This window comes from Cuculus canorus, chromosome Z, assembly GCF_017976375.1.
Source record: "Cuculus canorus isolate bCucCan1 chromosome Z, bCucCan1.pri, whole genome shotgun sequence".
Classification (NCBI taxonomy): domain Eukaryota; kingdom Metazoa; phylum Chordata; class Aves; order Cuculiformes; family Cuculidae; genus Cuculus; species Cuculus canorus.
In genome coordinates this window covers 17557943-17581675 of record NC_071441.1, presented here as the reverse complement: position 1 = coordinate 17581675, position 23733 = coordinate 17557943, and the positions used below count along the sequence as shown (strand labels likewise).

General features: G+C 40.3%; 2 protein-coding genes across 5 annotated transcripts in view; one reads left to right on the top strand and one right to left on the bottom strand.

Moving 5' to 3' along the window:
• The window catches only part of POLK (DNA polymerase kappa), a 36362-nt gene extending 36194 nt beyond the window's left edge, over positions 1-168 (bottom strand). For both annotated transcript variants that reach the window (XM_054054480.1, XM_054054483.1), the window contains exon 1: positions 24-168. The gene's annotated coding sequence lies outside the window, so the exon portion shown is untranslated. The remainder of the gene's footprint in view (positions 1-23) is intronic.
• A 283-nt stretch (positions 169-451) lies between these two features.
• CERT1 (ceramide transporter 1) overlaps positions 452-23733 on the top strand; it is a 73969-nt gene continuing 50687 nt past the window's right edge. For 2 of the 3 annotated variants that reach the window (XM_054053378.1, XM_009557646.2), the window contains exons 1-3: positions 453-798; positions 3892-4026; positions 22819-22935. In XM_054053378.1, coding sequence (XP_053909353.1) covers positions 703-798; positions 3892-4026; positions 22819-22935 — 348 coding nt within the window. In that variant the 5' untranslated portion in view covers positions 453-702. Of the gene's footprint in view, positions 799-3891; positions 4027-22818; positions 22936-23733 lie in introns of all 3 variants that reach the window. The other variant, XM_054053379.1, reaches the window with a different exon arrangement.

Here is a 23733-nt window from a genome sequence, read left to right as displayed (position 1 = left end):
TGCAGCAGAGCTCCCCACCTCACCTTGGGGCGCGGAAGCGAAACCCGAAAGAGCGATGGCCCGCCGGCGGGAGTAAAGCGGTCGCAGCGGGGGACAATGCCTCCCAGTGCTGTGCCGGCGAGCGCCAGAAAGCTCCTCTTCCGAGAGGCGCTGGCAGCGGGACAGGACTACAACTCCCATCGGGCGCCGCGGGGGGGGACTACAACTCCCATCAGGCACCGCGGGGGCCCAACTCCGGTCGGGCGCCGCGCAGGTGAGGGGAAGAGACTACAACTCCCGTCGGGCACCGCGGTGGTGGTGGTGGTTGGGGGGGTGGTGTTTGGTGAGGGGCAAAGACTACATCTCAGGTCGGGAGCCGCCGTGGGGAGAAGACTACAACTCCCGTCAGGCCCTGCGGTGGAGGGAAGACTACAACTTCCGTCGGGCCCCGCGCGGCGGGGGCGGGGCGGAGGCGGTAAATAGCGGCCGGGAGTGCCCGCCTCGCGTTAAGATGGCGGTTGGGGCGGCCGGGATGGCTGGGCTGTGAGCGCTCGCCCCTCCTCTCCCCGCCACCCTCTATGCTGTGGCTGCTGGCGCCGTGAGGGGGAAGAACCCCGGGGCGGGCTGCGCTGGTATCGCCTGCGCAGGGAGCGCCGCCGCTCCGTCCCCCCTCGACCGCGCCAAGCCCTTCTCTCGCCGGCGGTGGCCGCGGCGCGGGTCTCCATGTCGGACAACCAGAGCTGGCACTCGTCCGGCTCCGAGGAGGATCCCGAGGCCGAGCTCGGGCAGCCCGTGGAGCTGTGCGGAGTGCTTAGCAAGGTGAGCAGCGGCCTGGCGGGGCCCCCGGGAATCCTCGGTCCGAACGGGGCGGGAGGCGGGGAAGGGAAAGCGCACTGGAACTCATTTCCCCCTTTTAAAAGTAAACAGTTGAAAGGTGAATATAGCATTGCCGAGTTGGAACGCGGATATATTATTCTTTTAATTACTGATTTATTTTTTTTATTACAGAAAGTACTTTCAGTGAGGGACTGGCACAGGTTGCCCAGGAAAGCTGTGCATGCCCCATCCCTGAAGGTGTTCAAGGCCAGGTTGGATGAGGGTTTGAGCAACCTGATTTAGCAGAAGGTGTCTCTGTCCATGGCAGGGGATTGAAACGGGATAATCTTTAAGATCCCTTCCAACCCAAATTGTTCTGTGATTCTATGAAAAAATTCAAGATATGTTCAGAATTTAAACATCATGGTTTCAATTTTTTTTCCCTGCCCTACACAATAAGGCCGGGCACGGGCCAGCGTAGGAGGCACAGGTCACAGGACATGGAGATCATAAATCAGCCCTGGGTGCTGAGAAAACAGCCGTAACGGGGTTGGGTCTCTGCTTTGTGTGAGGAACTCGGTGAACTCCTTCCAGACTGAAAACGTTTCTGGCACCAGGAAGCGGCAGAACTTTTTAAGAGCAGAGGAAGGTTCTGGCTTTCATTTGTAAGATCTTGTCGTCTGTAGTGGATGGGGGAGCAGGAGGTACTGACGAGGTGGTGACGAAGAGACAGATGTGGGATGCTGCAGCCGTTAAAATGTGAGGGGTAGGGTTAGTGTTGTTTTATTTAATTTTTTCCTTTGCAAAGTTGTGCATTGCTTACATGATTCTATCATTTGAGACTTTAATATTTGTGGGATGTAATTACTTTTTTTCTGTTGAATTAAATACATGAAGTCCAGATGTTGTTTCTTACTGGTGTAGCAGGTGAAAGCTTCTGACATTCTGTAGCTTAGGTGTGCACAAACTTTTCATTTTTCTGCATGGTTATGCTGATTGTAGCTGACATTGTTTTTCCTGCGAGAACGCAGGATGTAATCTGAATAGCCGGTATGATGAAACCTGTTGCAGTTAATATGGTTGAGGGATAAGTTTACCTTTTGTTAGTTGGTGCCTCAATAATACATGAGACATACGAATTAAAATGAAATTGGAGCACACCAACCTTTCTGCTAAAAAAATATTTTTCTAATAACTTTTTGTGTATAATTTGATTTTAAAGTGATAAAAGTAGGCTGTAGTTCTCTGCATCCTTAGTTGTGTTTCAGTTCTGCCTTTCGGTAAAGAGAGAAGCTTTGAAGGCAATGGAATAGTTTGGTAAGAGAAGCTTATTAGAAATACATCCTGCTGGTCGCTAAGTGTTCAGAACTCTAGGGTTTTTTCCATTGTATTTCCTGCTAGTGATTTTAAGGTGGATACAAAGAAAGAATTTCATTGTGAGTGAGTCTTTCTGGAAGCACAAGAATCTTAAAAAAAAAAAAGTTGTCTTTTTTTTTGCCAAACCTAGTGCCCACCCAGTATACTTAAAGGAGTCTTTTAAGTCATGGCACATTTTGATTGCAACAGCAAGCATTGATTGCAACAGCAAATGCAAGATTGATTGCTATATTTGTCTCACTGAACTCTGTCAAACAAAGGTCCTTTCCTCCCTGTCCTGTGCTCTTTTGCCCAAGATATCTTTGGACTCTGCCTTTTGCATCTGGGAGGAGTTGGGAATATGAGAGACAGGAAAAGGGGAAGGCAGTAAATAATACACCTCCATGGCTCCTTGTGCTCCCAGTTCATGTACTGAGCACAGCTGAGACTTTCTTTAAGAAACACTGAACTTAGCAGTTTGTATTAAGAGATCAAAAAGGGATTTATCTTTAGAGAGCAAATCAGATTCTAGCCTACACCCGAAAATGGTTAGGAATTTCTCATCTATAAAATTTGTTTTCCTCCAGCCTCCTCTTGTTAATACTGGAGTTAATTTGTAGTTATGGAGCAAGTATTAACTAATTTTTGTACTACTCATAAATGTAGTGTAGTGTGGAAAGAAGCCAGTCGACTTTCTCCCCTCAACTTGTGTTACAAAATGATAAACAATGGTTAGATTTAAATGCTAAAAAGAGTTTATTACTTAGAGCTTTTTGCCAAAGAATGGTTGTCATGATCAAAGAAAAGCTTGCATGCTAAAATTGGTTTTGATGCTTTTGTTTCCACTTTAATTTATAATTTTTGTGCTATGATTGAAGACCAGGCATCAGAGCTGCAGAACACTCATGATGCTCTTTCAGTATTGTATGGTTCTATAAAGTGCAGCTGGGAAGGTGTTGCAGATATAAGACTAGTAACCAGAACTTTTAGTCACTTCTTATCAGATGAAGTGGCTGATTCTATGGGATGAATCCAGGACTTGTTCCTGGAGTATTGCCTTCATTGTACGTGAACGTGGAGTTCTTAGAAAAATTTAAATAGCAAAAGGATGATTGGATGTCTGCTGATAGGCAAGTATCTTAATGAGAAAGTGGTTAGGATTTAAAGCCTAAAGCAGTATCTGTGGGCAGTATTAAATTGATAATGAACTGACTGCTCCAAGAACTACAATAGTTATATAGTGTACTGTGGGATAATGGTATGTTTGTATTTATATTAGGTAAACTAGATACTTCAGTAAAATCACTTTTGTAAAAATTAACTTCCATATAAAATACATTATTTCATCTTCCGCTTAAGTTTGGCTTTTGCTAGCTCTGGATTTTAAATTAGATGGCTAAACTCACCTTACTGGTTAATATTTGATTTCCCCCCTCCCCTCCTTTCCTCCATTTGTGCGATTGGTATGTTTATTACCTTTTACTGGTTTACTCAATGCAGTTGCAGTCAAGACATCTGTTATCTTAATGTTCACTTGAAACAACTGGGGTTTAATACCTTTAGGAGTTTGTACAATTATTTTAGAAGCTCTGAGCAGAATAAAAGTTCTCAACTGAGAAGACCTTTTAAAAATAAGTTGCTCTTTTCTCCTAGTGCTTGAAAGCCTGAAAAATGTCAGTCACGGTGGTGTGTTTATTGTTATTTTTCGATTAGCTGATCTTCGGAAACTTTTTTTGACAGTGGACCAACTACATTCATGGGTGGCAGGATCGATGGGTAACTCTGAAACGCAACACACTCAGTTATTACAAGTCTGAAGATGAAACAGAATATGGCTGCAGAGGCTCTATCTGTCTGAGCAAGGCGGTGATTACAGTAAGTGCTATTTAATTATTGCCATCTTTTCTTGGTTTGAGGTGTTACATATTTGTAGGCTAATGTTTGGTGAAAGCAAACATCAGTATGGCAAATGCTATTAGGTCATCTGTTATGAAAGTTAGTGGTACCAGTGGAACACTGTGGAGCAGGGCAAGGAGTTCCTAATAAGAAAACAAGATGGCGTCATTTGCAGCTGCAGTAAGCAGCTTTTCATCTCTTATGTTAGAGGTTTCTGTGGGCAGAAATACAGTTTGCCTCTGGAGGCTGCAAAGTTTTTCCAGAGTTTGGCTTAAGATCCCAGGTCAAGTTCCTGAAAGAGGTACTGTCCATCACAGTCCTTACACTTTATACTCAAGAGAGGGTAGTAGCTCTTTGACTGTACTTTCTGAATGTCATCCTCTAGAACATTTCCAGAAGTGTTCAAATATGTGCTTACTTCTCTTAAACAAGTCAGTGTGTTGCTGATTTTGTCTGATGATACAAGATCCGGTCTTACACTGGTAAGAATAAAGAGCCTATATATAGGTGAAGTCTCAAAGATTAATTGGCCGTAAGAGGTAATATGCTTTTTGTGTCTTTCAGACCTATGATATGTATTAATTATGGTTAATGCTTACAGAAAAGTATGCTGTAGCTTTTCTGTGTTACTGTTAAGTATTCCAGTTATGTGATGTAGGGGAAAATATAGCTGGACTTCTTTGTAGCACCCAAGTTTTTAGAGTAGTAATGTTAAATCTCACTATTTCTGTTCTTATTTGAATGTGTTTTTTTCTGACTGAATTGAGGATGACAAATGAGAATTTTTATTTCTTACTAATATTCAGCTGACAAATAGAATTTTATTAAACGCATCTGGGTTTGAAAAAAAGACTGGATTGTTTGCAACAACTGTAAGCATTTTGGAAAAAAAGCTTGTGACGAAAAAGCAGGCTTTTACATTTAAATATCTGACAGGTATTGCAGTCATCTAAAGATGAAAACATATCACCTCGTTTATTTTAAAGTTCTTTTTTAAACTATGTAAACTTTTAAACTTTGCTCAAGATTTGACTAGTACATGGTGTGCAACAACAGCCTCTAGGTAAGCTGGCTTACGTGTACTTTTGGCAGTCTGTATAGTACCAGACTCTGATCAGGCCTTCCAAAAAGGTTTCAGCGTCACTAGCAACAGGCCAAACATGCCAGCCAGGCAGAGATGGGAGCATGGTGGCAAGGCGATAGGCCAAGGGTTGTCTGAAAGCATGCTGCAGAGCACATCTCAAACACCTGAATTCCAGTTATGGTGAGAGATTATAGTGATACAGCTACTGCTGCTGGAATGTTTTGGTACATTGCTCTTTGTAAAGGGAAGGTGGTGAGCTTATCCTCTGTCTAGAAAGTGTGTAATGCTGCAACTTGTTACAGATAGCTTTTTTCCTCTTCTATCTAACACTTGTTACATCTGGTAACTTGGAGTGCAATCCTTGCATTTTTTCCATTTCTTGAACACATGAGAAAGATGCTGTGGAGTTGGAGAAAGTCAAAAGTGTGTGAAGTTCTAAAAATTAATCTGGTATTTTAGTTACTCTGTTTTCATTCAAACTCATGCTTTATGAGTAGTATTTGACAGTTTAATTGTTTGATTGTGGTTTGAGATGGGATCTCTGAAACCTAGTAAATTCCAGCTTATTATGTCTAGCTGCAGTTAGTGATTGTTGTATAAGTATTAGAAGTTCAGGAATACTGTTGGATAATTTAATGTCTCTAGGATATTTATATTTACTTTTGTAACGGTCATGCAATTAATCTATCTCTTATTTTTTCTGAAGTTATTCTATTAAGCAAGATTTTTAGCATGGTAGCTTTTAGTTTGATAGTTTTTTGGTAGCAAGTTGAAAATTTTTTAAAAACATTTTCAATAGAAAAATAATTATACTGAAAGATAAACATTGAAAATATTCTTCCTGAGGTACATAGTTAATCTTTACTTTCCTGTCCTTGTAATAGCTTACTAACTATAAGCTTACTAACTATAAGCTTACTAGCATGTATTTAAGTGCATAGGAGAAAATCAATAGCTGCTAAAATAAATGTTGGGGTACTGTGTAAAAACTACTTTTCCTGTCAATTGAATTTACTCTTTGCTCTGTCTTACGATTACTTTGGTAGAGAGGGGAGGTCAGATTTCTTAGTGGCTTAATGTTCAGTAGCACTAATATGATGTAGCTGGGATCTTAATCTTGAGTATTTATCAATAGTCTTTCACTATGCTGTAAGTTTAATTTTCCGTAATCTTGTTGATCCAGAGTCAGGCATAGGAACTAGCTGTTTCCTAATCTGGTGTATTTCAGTAAGCTTTCCTTCAGTACAAAGCCAAATGTGAGTAGTATGAGATGGTGTTGATGGCTCTAATGTTTCCTCATGGGAAAAGGTGATTGGATTTTAACGAAACTTTCTTTTAGGCACCAAGAGCAGATATGCACTCTTGGATTCACCAGGGAATGTAATGATTTTCTTTGTGTAACTAATGCTACTAGAAGTATAGAATGTCCATGTTTTGTTGATGTATAAGCATAAATTTGGAAAGCTGCTGTCACTGACGAGTCTTACTGTACTTCCAGCAGTGAAGATCAGTCTAGTCACGCTATTAATTGAGACATTAATGTTGTATTCAGAAAGGTGCATTTGCTTATGCTCTTCTTGTATCATTCATATCACATTGGGCAGAGATTGATAGACAGATAAGACCATAGGGATATTTTGAGAAACTTGTTTCTACCCTCTTTATTTAGTTAAAGGAAGACTTGTTAAGTTAGCTTGTTAAAATAGCTTCTTCAGGTATTTTCAAGTGTAGAATTACAATGTCATCCCTCCAAAGCAGGTAGGTTTCTGTGAAATATAGTCTTTAATTGAATGAAAAAGAGGTAGTCAGTTTGGACTACTTTTTATATTAACCACTAGGACTGAAAAGAGCTGACTTTTTCTGGGACAGAGGGTTAGAGGATGTATATTTATTGTATACTCACTGGATTACATCAAGTAATAAACTGTCAAAACCAGGCCATGTGAATTAAGTTATGGGGAGGACAGTGGAAGTCAATACAGATGTTGAGTTCCTCTTAACCAGGTAAGCAGAACACCTCAAAGATATTTAATTTGTTTATAAGACAATGGAAATTTGAACACAAGTTACAAGTTCTGCTATGTGGTCAAGGGATGAGATGAAATTATGGGTATTATAAAAATTTTATGTATGCACAGTGTAAAGCTTTTTTACATTAATCTAGCCTGGACTAAATTACTGCTGTAGTTTGTCAAAGCCAGATGGTGTTTTTAAAGATACCCTTTATTACCATAAATCTTTGTAGTTCTTTAATTCTTAGAGTCACTCTCAGTGCGGACTTCTGTGTACATGAATAGGAGTAGATGTTGATGGCAGTCCTGTAATAGTGGGTCCACGGGGTTCTGCTTTGGAGTTGGAAGTTCTAGGGTCTGTCATTAAAAGAACAAACAGAAGTGGTCTGTAGAGCTAGAAGTCCAACTTCCAGGCAAAGTGGTCTCTTAGTTATACTGTCTTTGCCTTGCTTACTGTTTTCTGATAGTGCCATCGCTACTTTTGTACAGAGTGACTTCCACTAACTCTTGCAGTGACAGTGTGATATACTGAGAATAACATGGTATGCATAGAATAACTTGAAGCTGGAAGGAAAATCTAGAGGTCACCTGCTCTGCACCCCCACTTCAGGCAGTCTCATAGAAAGGCCAGCACTAATTTAATCCTAGTGGTAATTTGTGTCAAGAGATTTTTCCTGTTTACAAACCCTAAAAAACTGTGTTTATCTCATGAGTTCTAGGTTTTTTTCCCAGAAAGGATTTGGTTGGGTAGCTCTTCTGCATAGGCCCACATGCAGGATCCTGAAAAAAAGCACAGATAAATGCCATGCTTGTCAAATTTTAAGGATGCTTAAGATCAGCCATGTGTGAACTTCGTTTTTTTTTGTCACTAGTAGTGACTGCCTATACAGGAAGAATTCCAGAAGCTTATGTTCCAACTTAACTTGCAGCTTTTCTTCAAATAGAGTCCACTCGTGCCATGTTGTTTTAATCCTGTGGTTGGTCTTCGTCTTCCTTTCCTTATGTATTACTTCTGTAGAAGCGTTTGTAGATTTCTGATTTAGTGTCCTAAACAAGATACAGTAGCTGTGATGCAATGATTTTCCTTTGTTTTGGTTATGCTGTGATGATGCATACCCATGTCAAAATCTTAATGGAAACATGCTATTGGCTTTTAGCTTTAAGAACACTTATTTTTATTCTGCTCTAAGGAGATCATAGAATAGTTTGGGTTGGAAGGAACCTTAAAGATCATCCAGCTCCAGCCCCCATGTGATGGGCAGGGAAACCTCCCTCTGGACTAGGCTGCCCAAGGTCTCATCCAGCCTGGCCTTCAACACCTCCAGGGCATCCACAACTTCCCTGGGCAACCTGTGCCAGTGTCTCACCACTCTCATAGTGAAGAAATTCCTCCTTATGTCTAGTCTAAATCTGCCTCTCTCCAGCTTATAGCCATCACCCCTAGTCCTATCACTACGTGCCTTTGTAAACAGTCCCTCTTCAGCTTTCTTGTAGGCTCTTTCAGGCACTGGAAGGTCGCTATAGGCCTCCTTGGAGGCTTCTTGTCTCCAGGCTGAACAGCTCCAATTCTCTCAGCCTGTCCTCATGTGGGAGGTGTTCCAGCCCCCTGATCATCCTTGTAGCCCTCCTCTGGACCCGTTGCAACAGCTTCATATCCTTCTTATGTTCAGAATTCCGGAGCTGGACACAATACTCTAAGATGAGGTCTCACAAGAGAGGGATGAAGGGATAGGGGATTCACCTCCCTTGCCCTGCTGGCCATGTTTGTTTTGATGCAGCCCAGGACATGGTTTGCCTTCTGGTCTGTGAACGCACATTGCTGGCTCATGTCGAGCTTCTTATTGACCAGAACCCCCAAGTTCTTCTCCTCAGGACCGCTCTCAATTGCATCATCCCCCAGCCTGTACTGAATCCACGGCTTGCCCCAACCCAGGTGTAGGATCTTGCACTTGATACAGGCCCACGTCTCCAGCCTGTCCAGGTCTCTCCTTCTGGTGTGGCAACTGCACCACTCAGCTTGGTGTCATCTAGAAACTTGCTGAGGGTGCACTCAGTCTCACTGTCAGTATCATTGATGAAGATATTAAACAGCACTGGTCCCTTCCTCTTCTGATTAACATACCTGTAGAAGCCCTTCTTGATAGTCTTCACTTCCCTTGCCAAGTTCAGCTCCAGCTGCGCCTCAGCCTTCCTGACCCCATCCCTACACAACTGGGCAGCGTCTCTATACACGTCCCAGGATACCTGACCTGCTTGAACTGCCTGTGCAGTTCTGTCTTGCTCTTCAGTTTGACCAGCAGGTCTTGACTCAGCCATGCTGGTCTCTTCCTTTCTCTGCCTGATTTGCTACACCTGGGGACCAAGCGCTCTTCTGCTTCATGGAAAGCATCCTCAAATATTTTTGCCAGCTCTGTTCTGCTCCCTTGTCCTTAAGGACCATGTCCCAGGGGGTCCTACTGAGTAAATCCTTGGAGAGCTGGAAGTCTGCTTTCCTGAAATTTAAGGTCTTGACTCTACTACTCTCCTGTCTCGTGTCCCTCAGAACCTTGAACTCCACCAGTGCATGATCACTGCAGCTTAGTCTGCCTCCAATCCTAATGTGCAGTGATGAGCTCCCTTGTATTAGTGACCATCAGGTCCAGTGTTTGATCCCTTCGGGTGGATGTTTATGTTGTTCTATGGAAATGCCTGCGCCAGAATTGAGCAATAAATTTAGTTTACGTAATGGAGATCTTTTCAGTAACCTAGGGGTTTTTCCCAAGAAAAAGTAATTAGAAAACACTCTTGCTTAATGAAGGCAGTAATGATGTTTTATATTAACGTACACGTTGCTAGCCATTCCCCTTGAGAATGGACTTCTGAAAGGGTGGATTTCTTGAGTATCTGTTGTAAATATCTGGGTCTCAGGACGGGCAAGGTGACATACTTCACTCATTTGTCAATTTAAACAGTTGCAGAAGCTTCCTATGACAGCTTTTTTTCACAGAAACTTTAAACTCTACGAATATGTACGTTTTAGAATAAAGGTGTGTAATTCTAATTGAAGGAGATGTCAGTGCTAGACAAATATTCTTAGTTATATTGTTCAAAACGCTTTCAGCGTGAATAATCATGTCTTGCAAAATAGACATCAAAAGCTTACCTTGACATTAACAGTACATTGGCCTGTTTCTTTTATATGATATAAAATGTGAAATGTAAGTAGTTTGAAAGCAGTTGGAGAGATGGTGTGTAGAGGTGGACATACTTCAGTGCACTTGGAGGACTAATGTGGTTAAACTTTGGATTTGCATTGTTCTTGCTACTGCTCCAAACTTTGATTTTGCTATCAGACCAGCTTATGATAAACGAATGATGTAATTACAGCTTTTATCTACTGATAGGTTTGATTCAATCACTTACTAGTTAAGTTGAATGGCACCAGGCAGTTGTATTCTGGGGACAAAAATACCAAAGAGCAACAGAACAGGGGAGAGAAAGGAAGTTGATTCCTAGGCAATAATGAAACTGGGCTGATGCTTGTGCAGCAGGCGGAAGTTGCTTAGACAATTATTTTTTAGCATTCATGTCCTCTGTACAGATTTTTGTCTTCGAGTTATCTGAACCAACAATAAATGGATTGACTTCAAACTGAAAATATCAGAACATTGCCCTGTGTTTGAGTGTTCTAGGGTGCTAATATCCCTGGCAAGCAGTAAACAAGTTATTTGACAAGGTGAGGAAATGAAAGATTTCTTCTATAGTGTGTATGGAGGAGATCAGTCAGAAGTGGAAAAATATGCATCCAGATCAGCTCGGGTGAGAATGTTCTTCATTTTATGATGAAGAATTCCATAATGGTGAAGATGTGAAAAAAATCAGTAATAGGTGTATTAACCAAATATTTTAGGATTACTTAATATTGCTGAAGAATTCAGCTTTAGTACTGCATATAATCATGTGTTACCACACACTTGAAATTAGGGCTGTAATCCCTAATCATCAGTACTTCTGTCAACATTTTCACTTGGAATACCATTCTCCCACTTTTTTTATTAAGAGAATTAATTCCATTTTAAGTGCTCATGATTTGAAATCCACTTCAGCATCATAATTCCTGCCTATGCTTTATATCAGAGCATTTTCATGCTCTAAAGAATTTCTCACAAATGCTACACCAAGCCTTAAATAATTCCAATATTTGCATTTGGTGTTAAAGCTGATTTTGTACCTCAGCAAATTTTTCAGTCGTATTTGCAATCCTTATTCTTGCTCAATCTGAATTTTTATGCATCTTCAGAAGATTGATTTATAGTTGATTTATTTTTCACGAATACGGTTGAATTATATGCCACCCACCTCCAGGGTTGTAGCATTACTCAACAGTCCTGCTAGGCAACCTACTGTTTATTATCTGATCTGTCTTGTGATAGCCACTAATGACGCTTTTAACTTCTCTATTGAGGATTTGTACAGTATTAGACCTTGTTCTCTGATATGCATTCCTAGAATGCTAATTTAAAAGGTCAAAATACTTTTTATCTAGTAATATTCAGCTGCACCAGGCCACCTCCTGTTTTGTTGCCTCCTGAAGTTGCTAGCCTAACAACCTTTCCCTTGTATTCATATACTCAGAATAGTTCTTCACAGATGACTACTGCAATGTTGTTTCCGTTTCTCCTAGTTCATCTCTTTGTCTCCTCCTTTAGGCATAAACTTCAGTTCCTGTTTTTGCCATGTTCCTCATGAATTCTAATCAAAGCAGATTATATCAAATATTCTGGGTGACTTCAGTCACTTCTTAGTCTGTTTAGTGTGTCTTTCCACTCAGTTGATGTCCACCATCCCTCAGTACAGAGGGAAAGCTGAAAGAGCATTTGTAGCACCGTATCTACAGACTCTTAACACAGATTGTATTGTGACTAGTGTCCAGTATATTCTTAAAGCTTTTCAGGTAGCTCTTTTTTAAGAAAAAGTTGCTTATAATCTTATTTTAAGCTCCTTCACAACTTAATATGTGTGCATATATTTACGTGTGTACGCAAATATAATTACATAAGTATCAAAAACTGGAGATGGCTGTGAGGGGAGAAGTTAGACTGACAAATCAGGTCAATTTGAATCTTTAGAATTAAAACTTAGTGCTTTTTAAGCTGACATTCAGTAGCAATGTGCCTTGTGCTTCTAATTAGTTTTTACACAGTTATCGCTATACATTAGTTCTTACACACTAACCATTATCATTATGTATTCAAGGCACTTGGTCTTCTATCTGGCTTTTATCCTGCATTAGCTCTAAGTATGCAGTACCGTGTGGCCAGTAGTGTACAGCTGGCCTGGTATCTTTGTTCTTGGTGGTCCTGGTTGCTGAGGTCAGGGTGACATGACAAGAACTCTTCTGGTAAGTGGTGGGGGAGGATGGATGACAGGGTAGAATTGAAGAAGGTATCTTTTGCCAGCCCCCCTGCCTCCTCCTCACCTCCCCAATTTAGGATCTTTTAGAAGCATCTTTTATTAAATGATTGAGGCTGCTGGTTCTGGACTACATGGAGGGTGATGCTCGGGAGTTGTTACTTTCCGAGGCTGCCGCAGGTGCCTTGCCCTGTTGCTCAGCTGTTCGGGTTTTTTTTTCCCTTGAGTAGCTGCTGCTACTTAGAGCAAAAACAGCCTTCCCAGCTCTGGAGGTTGTACTTTTTCTCTGACCGGTAATTGACCATTAATGAGTTGTTTATGGTTCTGGGGCCTCTGCTTTTAATCTGTGTCCCTATTTTCAAGGTCTTTGTCATCTGAAGCTTAAATTGTATGTCTTAATGAGACATGGTACCAAGGTCTAGTTCACAGAGCCTGTTCTCATAACAAGTTGATAATGAGCCTTACAGACCAGGACTGGGGCCTTGCGTAAGTTAATGTAGGCCTCTTGCTAGTAATGTTAATATTGCACTTACAGAAATGCTTATACTGTATTAAGATGCTTATGTTTGGATTCAAACCAAGCTAATCTTATGTCTTAGTGTGTTGCAGGCCTCTTCTTTATATGCAGTTCCACTGCATTCATTGGATGGGACCTCTTCATTCCCATCACTGAGTCTACATTCATAGTGCTCCACTGTGTGTGTCAGCTCAGTGTGCTGCCTTGCTTCGCTTTTCTCTTAGGATTGTGTCTTCTCTGGGTGTTGCCTCATGGTTTTCTTGTGAAATCCGTGTTGTACTGTTGCAGATGGTGTATGTACAGCTTATGGGTCTTTCATTCCACATTGCAGTACGTAGTATGAGGTACAACAAAGGTAATCAGTAAACAGTGATTTTAGGAGTGCAGCAGTGTGTGTGTGATTCCTGCTCACATACTTGACTGTCCTATAAAAATAGACTATAAAAAACAGGTGACAGTTGGGGTTTCTGCAGACTCTGAAGTTTATACAAAAATTGCCTTGCTTCCTGCCTGATTAAAATGGTAGTTTCTTGCTGTGTGTGGTGGTATTGCTGATAAGTTTAACTTGGTTATTTCAAATCAATTCTAAGTTGATGTTTTTGCAGGTGTTATAATTCTGACTTTTTTTTCCCGTGGCTGATACATGATGTTGATGGATAATATAAATTTTTTGCTCTTAATGGGCACCTGAGGTGCATTTTTCTGCAGGTGATTCAGTTCTTTGTTTTGGTTCCCACTGAAGTGAAATGTACATGTCCTCATGTCCTCTCATTCTCATATTCGTGTCCTCTCATTCTCATATTTATTAACTGATAGTTAACTGTAAAGACAAGTTGTTATGACTTTGATGCAGTTTAGGGTTCTTTACACTGTATTCAAACAGGACAAGCTCATAAATTATATCGTAATTTCGTACAGTTCTTATCTCAGTTTGTCAATACTGTATCACTAATCCTTAGCTGAGGTAGGCACAGTCACTAGTAGAGAACTTCAGGCAACAGCTGTGTGCATGCTGTTTTATGACTATTTCAGTCTTGCCCTCATTTCTTCTAATAGCACAGTTCTATTCCATGTCTTTGACTGGAGTTTAGCTGATATTTCAAGTGTAGATTTGTTATACTCCAGATCTTGCTATTACAAGTTATGGGTTCTTCAGTAGGTAGTTTGGAATAGTGTGGCTCAGAGGCGTGCTTGCATATAAAGCAGAACAGCATGACTCAATGGCACATAGCAGTTCCACATTATTAATGGGAAAATAATTGGGTAAAAATTTAACTAACAAATTGTGTACTGTAAAGCTATAGGATAGTTGATTCCCCACAAAAAAATCTGAAATTTGTTTTTGTATTATCACTTCTGCATCTGAGCCTGTGCTGGGTTTGTAGAAAACCATATTGACCAGGTTTGCTCTCAAGTACTGTAGGTTCCAAATTTTAAATGTGGTTTCACTGCTAAAGTGATGCTTGTTCCAGACTTTAAGAAGTTACAACTACCTGAAAGGAGGTTGTGGAGAGGAGGGAGCTGGCCTCTTCTCCCAAGTGACAGGGCACAGGACAAGAGGGAATGGCCTGAAGCTCCATCAGGGGAGGTTCAGGTTGGATATCAGAAAAAAATTCTTCACAGAAAGAGTCATTGGGCACTGGAACAGGCTGCCCAGGGAGGTGGTCGAGTCGCCTTCCCTGGAGGTGTTTAAGGAACGGGTGGATGAAGTGCTGAGGGACATGGTTTAGGGAGTGTTAGGAATGGTTGGACTCGATGATCCAATGGGTCCTTTCCAACCTTGTGATTCTGTGTTTCTCTGATGAAAGAGCTTCTTTGCAATGGATTAAACAAAGCTAATTTTAAGATTTGCATAGCATGCTTACCATTCTAATCTTAAATTTGACGCAGCATGCTTCTACTTTCATGGGTGCAGTGGGCCTCTACTTAAGCTAGGTTTTGGAAAAATAAAGAATATTATTTAAAAAAAATAAAGCAGTGTAGAAAGGCATTTTGAAAGGTAAATATATTAATCTAAGACCTGAAGTGAAATATCTGGGTAGCAGCAAATATTGGGAAAACATTTAATAGGCTTTTATATTTTTAAGCCTATTTTCTTGATAAGATTTTTCTACATGTCTAAATGTGCCTTTATGAGAAAGTTTTAATGTAGTAATGAGCGAACAATTAGATGCCTCCTGTTTTGCCACCTAAAGGGATTAACACTGTTTTGGTAGGCATGAAGCTGTCTTGTTTACTTGATTGTCTGCAATAAGGTTTTCCTATATCCTGTTGAAAAAAAAAAGGGGGCAGCTAACTGATGTAACTAAAAGGTGGGCTCTTCTAGCTCTTGAATAACAGCAAGGAAAGGCAAGACATCCAGTGTGTGTTTCTATTATGGTTTGCCTGCTTTTTTGAATTCAGAGAAGTAAACTGTGTTTTTTGTGGTGTTAATTTTGGCAGACTCTCATTCTCCAGGTTTGTGGATCTACGTGTATTTTGTTCTGGGGGAAGAGGCATTACAAATAAGGTGAATTGGAACTTGCAACAGCTCTTGGATTTTCAATGTATCTTTAATAAAATATATTATAAACAATGAAGTATAATGTTTTCTCTGAGTTGCTCGACCCTGAGAATCACATCCAGGGTACAAAACATCTTGCAAAGTTAAAGTAGTGACTTTATCTAGTAGCTTTAATGTTTATACTGTTGAAACCAACTTGTCTCCAAAGAAAATAGGTCGTAGAGACAGAAGGATCCTGATGGATTTTTACAGAGCCAGGGGCTGCTGGTTCACCTGCACCAGAAGTGGCAGGTTCCTGCCGGTCCTCACTGAGCCCCTCAGCCACCAATGTGGCACCTCAGGGTAAACACAGCTAGAGGGCAAAAATGCTGCTCGACCGTGTGTGAGAAAGAGGAGAGAGAGAAAAGCGTGAGAAACAGCCCTGCGAGCCCCGGGGTGAGAGCCGGAGGGGGCAGGAGGTGCTCTTGACACTGAGCAAATTCCCTGTGAAGAGGGCACTGGGAAGGAGGCATTTCCTGCAGCCTGTGGAGAGGACCGCACCAGGCCAGATGTCCACACTACTGCTTGTGAAGGGAGGTTTATGCTGAAGTGCTTCAGGCGTGGAGCAGATCCATGCTGAGGCAGGGGAAGTATGAGGAAGAAGTGGCGGTTAGTGTTATGAACCTTCCTCATCCCCCTGTGCCTGTGTGTTTTAGTTTTCTTTCTCTTACTATCCAACTTAGATTGAAAATAAACTAAATTTACACAAGTCAAGGCCGTTTTGTTCATGATGGCAGAACATGATCTCCTGGTGTTTATCTTGACCCTTGATCTTATAATCTTATTTTCTCCCCGTTATACAGCTGAGGAGGAGTAAGAGAGCAGCTGAATAGGGAGGGGTTCAGCATCCCGCCAGGGTTAGGCCACTGCAGTTGATTGAGAGTTATTATAGACATAGGACTGATTAATGTATGTGTCTGGAAGAATAAGAATGGGCAAGAACTATTACTAAGCAGAGGCATGATTTTATATGTAGGTAAACTTCAGGAAATTAAGAAATTTTTAAAGGAAAATACAGGGATGATGCTCATTCAGAGAATTTCAAGAACGGGTACAAGGAGGAGCAGACCATTTGGAGTAGCAGTATTCAGGCTCTATTTGCTAAAATGAGCTTTGACTCCAGAAACAAATATGCTAACTTGACTAAATACTTCCCCATAGAATTTAATATGGCATAAATGATCGTGTCTGCTAAAATTCTTACAAAGCAGACTATTTGTTGGTGAAACACATGCTCTGATTCAGCTGATTGAGAGGATTTTTCCTTTCATGATTTTACGTATTCACAATTTAGAATACAACTTTTAAAATCTCTGTGACACTTCATTTCACTGTCTTTTCTGTTCCATGTTTTTTCACAAGTTGTTTTCAGCCATTTTAAATTTTGTAGGGAGGGGACATAGTTCCTTTACTGTTTGGATCTGTCATGGCTTTAGGAAAATTACTTTAAGATGCGTGTTTTTTTTGAAACTTGGCTGATTTTTCATTTGCTTTCTTTTCCTAGCTGAATAATCATAGCCTTTGCCAATTCCAGAATAGTTTTACATGAGAGCTGAGATGCAGGCTTTATGTCTGCTTCTAAAAATTATTAAATTATTACCTTCAATAACAGCACCAATCTTAACATAGACATTTTATCCCTGGGTTTTTATTAGCACCTGAATGTAAGTACATATAGGAAGTATTCATATAACTTTTATTTCTTGTCATCAATGACCTTTTTTTCTTTTGCTCCCAGTCAAAATTTACACTTCTTGATAACTGCAGTGTTTTTCTTATTTTCTTATGTGCTGCGTACTGAAAATGGCAAAGAGGTTTTTTGTTTGTTTGTTTTAATCTTGCTGCCTGTTGTATTACGTTGCTTTCTCTGGCTTCCTCTTTTTCTCTTCTATCAAAACTACTAAAATCTAGAATTTAGAAATTCAAGAATCATATTCAGCAGCTGAGTAGGTTTTCACATTTAGCCATGGGCCAAAACAATGTACAGCTATACTAAATTTTCGTTAGTCTTGTATGGAAAGCAGTTACTTATTGGTGTCACAAAACCCAGCAAATACTACTGTGTCAAAACTTAAAGGATAAATAGTTATGTACTGCTGAATTAAGTAAATACAATTCTTGTCTTCCCTTAATGCACGTTATTACAGTGTACAACACCATTGCATTGTAAACTGCAGCTATCTTTGTTGCAGTGTGTGCTATTGTTTTGTAAGTAACTGTGAACTGTGGAGCTAGACTAGATTACAGCCTCTGTCACATTTATACCAGTGACTTTTGTGTCTGAGAGAGAACTGAGGAATCGTGGGTTTCATCTTTTGTAGCCTCAATTGTTTGTCCTGTGTCCTGATGCCGTGCTTAGTATTTTCTTAATACAAAAAAAAAAAAAAATTAAAGTAAGTTCACCATAGATAAGTTTCAGTTCTGCAGTGAGAATTGTGTGTAGACTTTAGTTGGATCTCCTGTGAACTGCCTGGCTTTCCTCTGTAGGGAAAACGATACCATTTATTAGAGTAGTGAGAGAGCAAGCAGAAGTTTTTTGGTTCAAGTATTTTTTTTCTTACAGAGTACTCATGTGGTTATGAAGTATATGAAGACACTTAAGCTTCCCTATGTAATTTGCCTTAAGCACTTGAACCAGTATTTTTTAGGCAGATATTGCTCTGAAACTTGTTTCATGAATAGCCCAGGTTTGAGAGCTGTGTAGCAGGAAGGATTTTGTGGCAATGCAATCAGCTATGACTCATAAGACTTGAGCTGGCTGTGGACTTCCTCAGTTACCATAGCCAAGTAAATATTTCATGTAAACTGTCCTTGCTTGTTTAGAACCTAAGAGGTAATATCAGTTGGTTTTATACAGAAAGATCTGGGACGCTTGAATACTTGCAGTTGTGTTTATTTCAGCTGAACTGTCTGCAGGTGCCTCAGAAGGAAGCTTAGGAGGCATAGAGAAAGTATTTGGGATGCTGGAGGCCTGTTCATTGTAGTGTATTCTTGCATGAAATTATGACTTAGCTCTCTGGGGTGTTTTTTAAATGGACTAGAAAGAATGGCTCTAGAAAGAGCCCTTTGTGTTCACACAGGCTGCTTCTGCCACAGACATAGTCTGCCTAACTCACATTTGAAAATATATAAAGGTTTTGAGGTGCTTCCTTTCAATGCCATGTCAGTCTGGGTTTAGTTCCCCACTGCCCTTCCAGTTAATGCACATATGCTGCTGTGGAGTGGGTTTGTTAGGAAAAGGTAATTCTCCAATATGCTTTAGGCCTTGAGGGTACATAGTGAACTTGCTTCTTGCTTCCCTGCATGACCGAAACATTCCTCTTTCTTGCCTTATCTTGGTTGTGAAAGGGCAGTAGGGCATATCCTGGCCTCAGCACAGGTCACTAGTTGTTGCAGATGAAAATCCCTAGTTATCCTCCAATGTCTTGTCAGGCACCTGGCTAAGAACCATACCATTTTATAGTCACTTCTGAGCCTAAGAAAGGAAGACTAGAAACAGTGAACCTCAGAAAAAGAAATCTAAATGGAATAAGTTGAGATTTACAGGGAAGAAGTTGAAGGGAAGAGAAATGGGAAAACTTCCAGTAAGTGTAAGGAGATGCTTATATTAGTCTGAGGAGCATATTAGAAGAATAAAGGACAGACCTGAGTAATGATGGTTAATGCTTGGTGGTTTCTGCTAGATGCTGCAACAGAAAACAATAAAACCACTTATAGCAAGGGGGAAACTGAGGAAGTTTATCCATGGCTGTTTGGGGAGGAGAATGTAACAGATGATACCAAAAAGTTATATACTGAAATCTGCCAAGTTGTCAATGAAGATGAAATGTGAGCTCATTCCTGGTTGAGGAAAGGGTTAATTGACAGCAGAGTAGTTTGTTCTGTGTTAAGAATGGGTCACATGTGATTTAAGAGTTTTATTTGCTTTTGGTAAAATACCTATTAGGGAACATGCCTACCATGTTGAGTTAATTCAGAGTTCTTATGGTGGAGCCTCTTTAAGAAAAAAAAGCAGAGGAAGAGAAGGGGAATAACGACTCTGCTCTCAGTTATGAAAAAAATATGGAAAACAGCCAGTTAATAAGTACCATAAGACCATAAATAGATCGCATGAATCTGGCAAGATTAAATCATGTCTCACTTGCCTGACTTCCTTTTGATGCAGTATTTAGCCTTGTTGGTCGATATTTCTTATCTTTAGGTTGTAGATGCGTGTCCCCCACCACATGGACAGGTCGTTGGGAACAGGAGTATAAGCCTGACACATTGATGTGGTGGATTTGCTACTCTAAAGCAGATTAACATCTTTCTCTGTGTAGTAACAATAATATAGCAAATGCAGTTTGAAGAGGAGGAGCCTGAATTAGAAAACTTGATGTCCTGTATTGTGTTTGCATGGCAGGTTTAGGTAGCAGGGGGAGAATTTTATGAACTGTCACCTGTGGAAAGTAACGCATGCTGGAGAAGGGGAAGACTGAGGAGGAGGGATTGGCAGAGACACGTGATGAACACTGTAAGCCCCATTCCCTGTACCCTACTCTGGAGGAGACAGAAAAAAACAGTAATGAAGTTGAGCCTGCGAAGAAGGGAGCGGTGGGAGGAAGGCACCTTTAGTTTTGTTCTTGTTTTTCATGATCATAGTCTGATTTACATTGACAATAAGTTAATTTTCCCAAGTCAAATCTGTTTTGCCTGTGGTGGTAATGGGTGAGTGATCTCCCTGTCCTTATCTCGATGCACCATTAGATTTTCTCTTCCCTGTCCAGCTAAGGAGGAGGAGTGATAGAGGGGCTTGGTGGACACTCAGTGGCCAGACAGGGTTGACCTGTCACATGTCCCTTCTTATATCCCTGTTTCCTGTGGTTCACTGAAGGCAAAGTAGTGTGTAGAACCAGTTTTGAAAGTCGTTTGAATTACATTAAGTTGAGATGGTCTGATATTAAGCAATTAGGAGCTGCAGTTGTTTGAATTTATTGTTAGTTTTGTCAGTTGCTGGTTTAGTTTTTTTTCTGTGGGGAGTTTAGGTTTATTTAAATTGAACTTAAGTTCAGATATTTCACCAAATATGTGAAGCTTTCTTAAAAAAATAGTGGAGCTTTATGTACTTCTGTTATACTTCCTAGCTCATTTTTTATTTGGTAGTTTGGTTTCTGTTGTGCTTTTCTTTCTCCTTAGCGTATTGAAAGAAGAAAGATTCTTACTATGTGTAAGTAGCTTCTGATTTCCAGATCCTTTGAAAATAATTCTCACTGCCACTGGACTGTTGTGCATGATGACAAATGAGATTTGTTTGTAGGTGGTTTTTTTTTGTTCAGTGTTTCACAAGTGATCCCCGGCTCTTTAGTTGTCCGAGAGATGAGCATTTTTTGCAGTGGGTCTCAAATTGTAAAAGATACAACTGACATCTAAGTTTGTCTTTAGCATCTGAAATCAACATTTGTGGTGCTTCAGATCACAACATTTGCCTTTCTTGTACAGCTTGTTAGCTTCCTACAGTTATTTTCATGTGTAACTTTTCTTTCATATTCAAAGAAATATTCAGCCATGCCTGTGTTTTGTTTCCTAAAGAATAGTTTTTAAGGGGTGAGTGGAGGAATGTTGTTCTTAGTTGGATGTCAGCTAAGAAGTAGCTTTTAACTGACAGTGTCAGGGCACTGGGCAGATTAGATTTTTGTTTCGTTTTTTTTTTTTGTCCTGCACTTTTCTCACCACATAGCTTCATTGTAATGCTAGTAAAAGCTTTTTAGTATTTAAAGCATGTGAACTGAAAGTTAGATGCATTTCAGTGGTGTTATTGGAAAGGATTACATATTGTTCCCAAATATCTGCACTTCTAGTTTACATAGTGAAAATATTTAGAATCATAGAATCACTAGGTTGGAAAGGACCCACTGGATCATCCAGTCCAACCATTCCTAACAATCCCTAAACCATACCCCTCAGCACCTCTTCCACCTGTCCCTTAAACGCCTCCAGGGAAGGTGACTCAACCACCTCCCTGGGCAGCCTCTGCCAGTGCCCACTGACCCTTTCCGTGAAAAATAGTTGAGGCAGAGTGCCACAGCTTCATTTAGTTCCCACTGTTCTGTGTCATTTTGTTGTGTTTGCTGCTTTTGGCTAGGACAGAGTTACTTTTCTTAATAGTAGCTGGTATGGAGCTATGTTTTGGATTTGTGCTGGAAACTATGTTGATAATAAAGGGATGTTGTAGTTACTGCTGAGCAGCGCTTAAACAGAGTCAAGGCCTTTTCTGCCTCTGGCATAGTCCTGCCAGCCAGTAGGCTGGGGGCGCACGAGGAGTTGAAGGGGAACAGAGCTGGGACTGCTGACTCCTACTGACCAAAGAGATAATCCATTCCATATGGCATCTTGCTCAGCATATGCCATATGCTGGGGAAAGAAGGAAAGGGGGTACATTCGGAGTTATGGTGTTCATCTGATGTGTGATGGAGCCCTGCTTTCCTGGAGATGGCTGAACCCCTGCCTGCTTTTGGGAAGCAGTGAATTAATGCCATGTTTTGCTTGATTGCACATGTGGCTTTTGCTTTACCTATTAAACTGTCTTTATCTTAGCCTATGATTTTTCTCATGTTTACCCTTTCAATTCTCTCTCCCATCACACTTCTTGGGAGTGAACAAGCAGCTCTGTGCTGCCTAGTTGCTGGCTGGAGTTAAACCACAATACTATGTTCTGCTTTTGTGGTTCTGTCTTGGTGCTTTCTGCTGTGATATATATATTTTGCTGTCTAAAATCAATACTGGTAGCAATAACTAATATTTTTTTCCTGATTTGAAATTAAAAAATGGAGAGGTTTATTTTCCTGTCTGTGTCTAGTAGTTATTTGCTAAAGGATTTATTTTGAGGTATGAAGTTTTGGTTAGTGTTTGTGTGGAGCTGTAAGTGTGAAAATGATATTTAATAAGAATGTGTTAAATAGGCTTCTATTTCAGAAGACTGGCATTCTTCAGAAGACTGGCATAAGTGTGAAAATGTTATTTAATAAGAATGTATTAAATAGGCTTCTCTTTCAGAAGACTGGCATTCTTCATAATGAGTGTATGCTCATTATTTGAGACAGCTACATAAAACAGAATTTACCATCTAGGATGAATTCAAGACAATATAGACCAGATTTTCTAATTACAGTATTTAGAGTGTCAAAATATTCTGAGGTGTTGATCATGCTACTAATTTGAATTACTCTTACACTCTTTTCTGTCACAGCCCCATGACTTTGACGAATGCAGATTTGATATTAGCGTAAACGATAGCGTTTGGTATCTCCGAGCTCAGGACCCAGACCACAGACAGCAGTGGGTAGATGCAATAGAACAACACAAGGTATGGGTTTGTTTTTTTCTGATATTTTTCTCACTCACTGGTTAGACCTAGTGGTGCTTATGGAGAGTTGTAACCTTCCCTGTATGGTAATTAAAGTACTCAAGGTATTTATGACTATTCAAAGCTGCAAGATTGTGTGTTAAATATGCTTTAAAGAAATTATTTTCTTGTTCTTCATAGATAAGAGTTTAAAGAGATAAAACCTGAACTTTTCTTGAGCTCTCTAGCTTGAAAAAGATTGTATTATGTTTGAGTGACTTTTTAGTGGTTTTGTTATCCTTTTCTCACTGAGTATTGAATTGTTTATTTGTCCTGGATGTTAAAGTTGTTAGTGTGATTCAGTTCTCCTAGGTTACCATTCTGGTTTTAGGCTCCTCTCTTTCATCATTTGGCTGCTTTTATTCTATCTGATTACCAGCTTTTGTCTGCTTGGCCTTTAAGGCCATACTTTTCATCGGCAATTTGGTTCAGCTTTCCTGATCTATCCCTCGTATCTTCTAGTGAACTCAGTTATTTTCATTTTACCTAATAGACTTTGAAGGTCAAATATTTTTGAAGTAAGTAGCATGTGAAACATCCTTTATTATTTCAGGTACAAGATAGGTACTGCCCCAAGGTGTTGAGTTTAACTACAATACAGCACAATGCAACTTTTGCATCTGGGTTATACAGGAATACAAATCAAAATAGATATCTAAGCAGCCTTTGTTGGGCAATTCTTACAATAATCAGTACATGCTCTTAAATTTTAAGTGCTGCCTTTTGCTAATGGTTCCCTAAAAAATCATGTCATAGGGA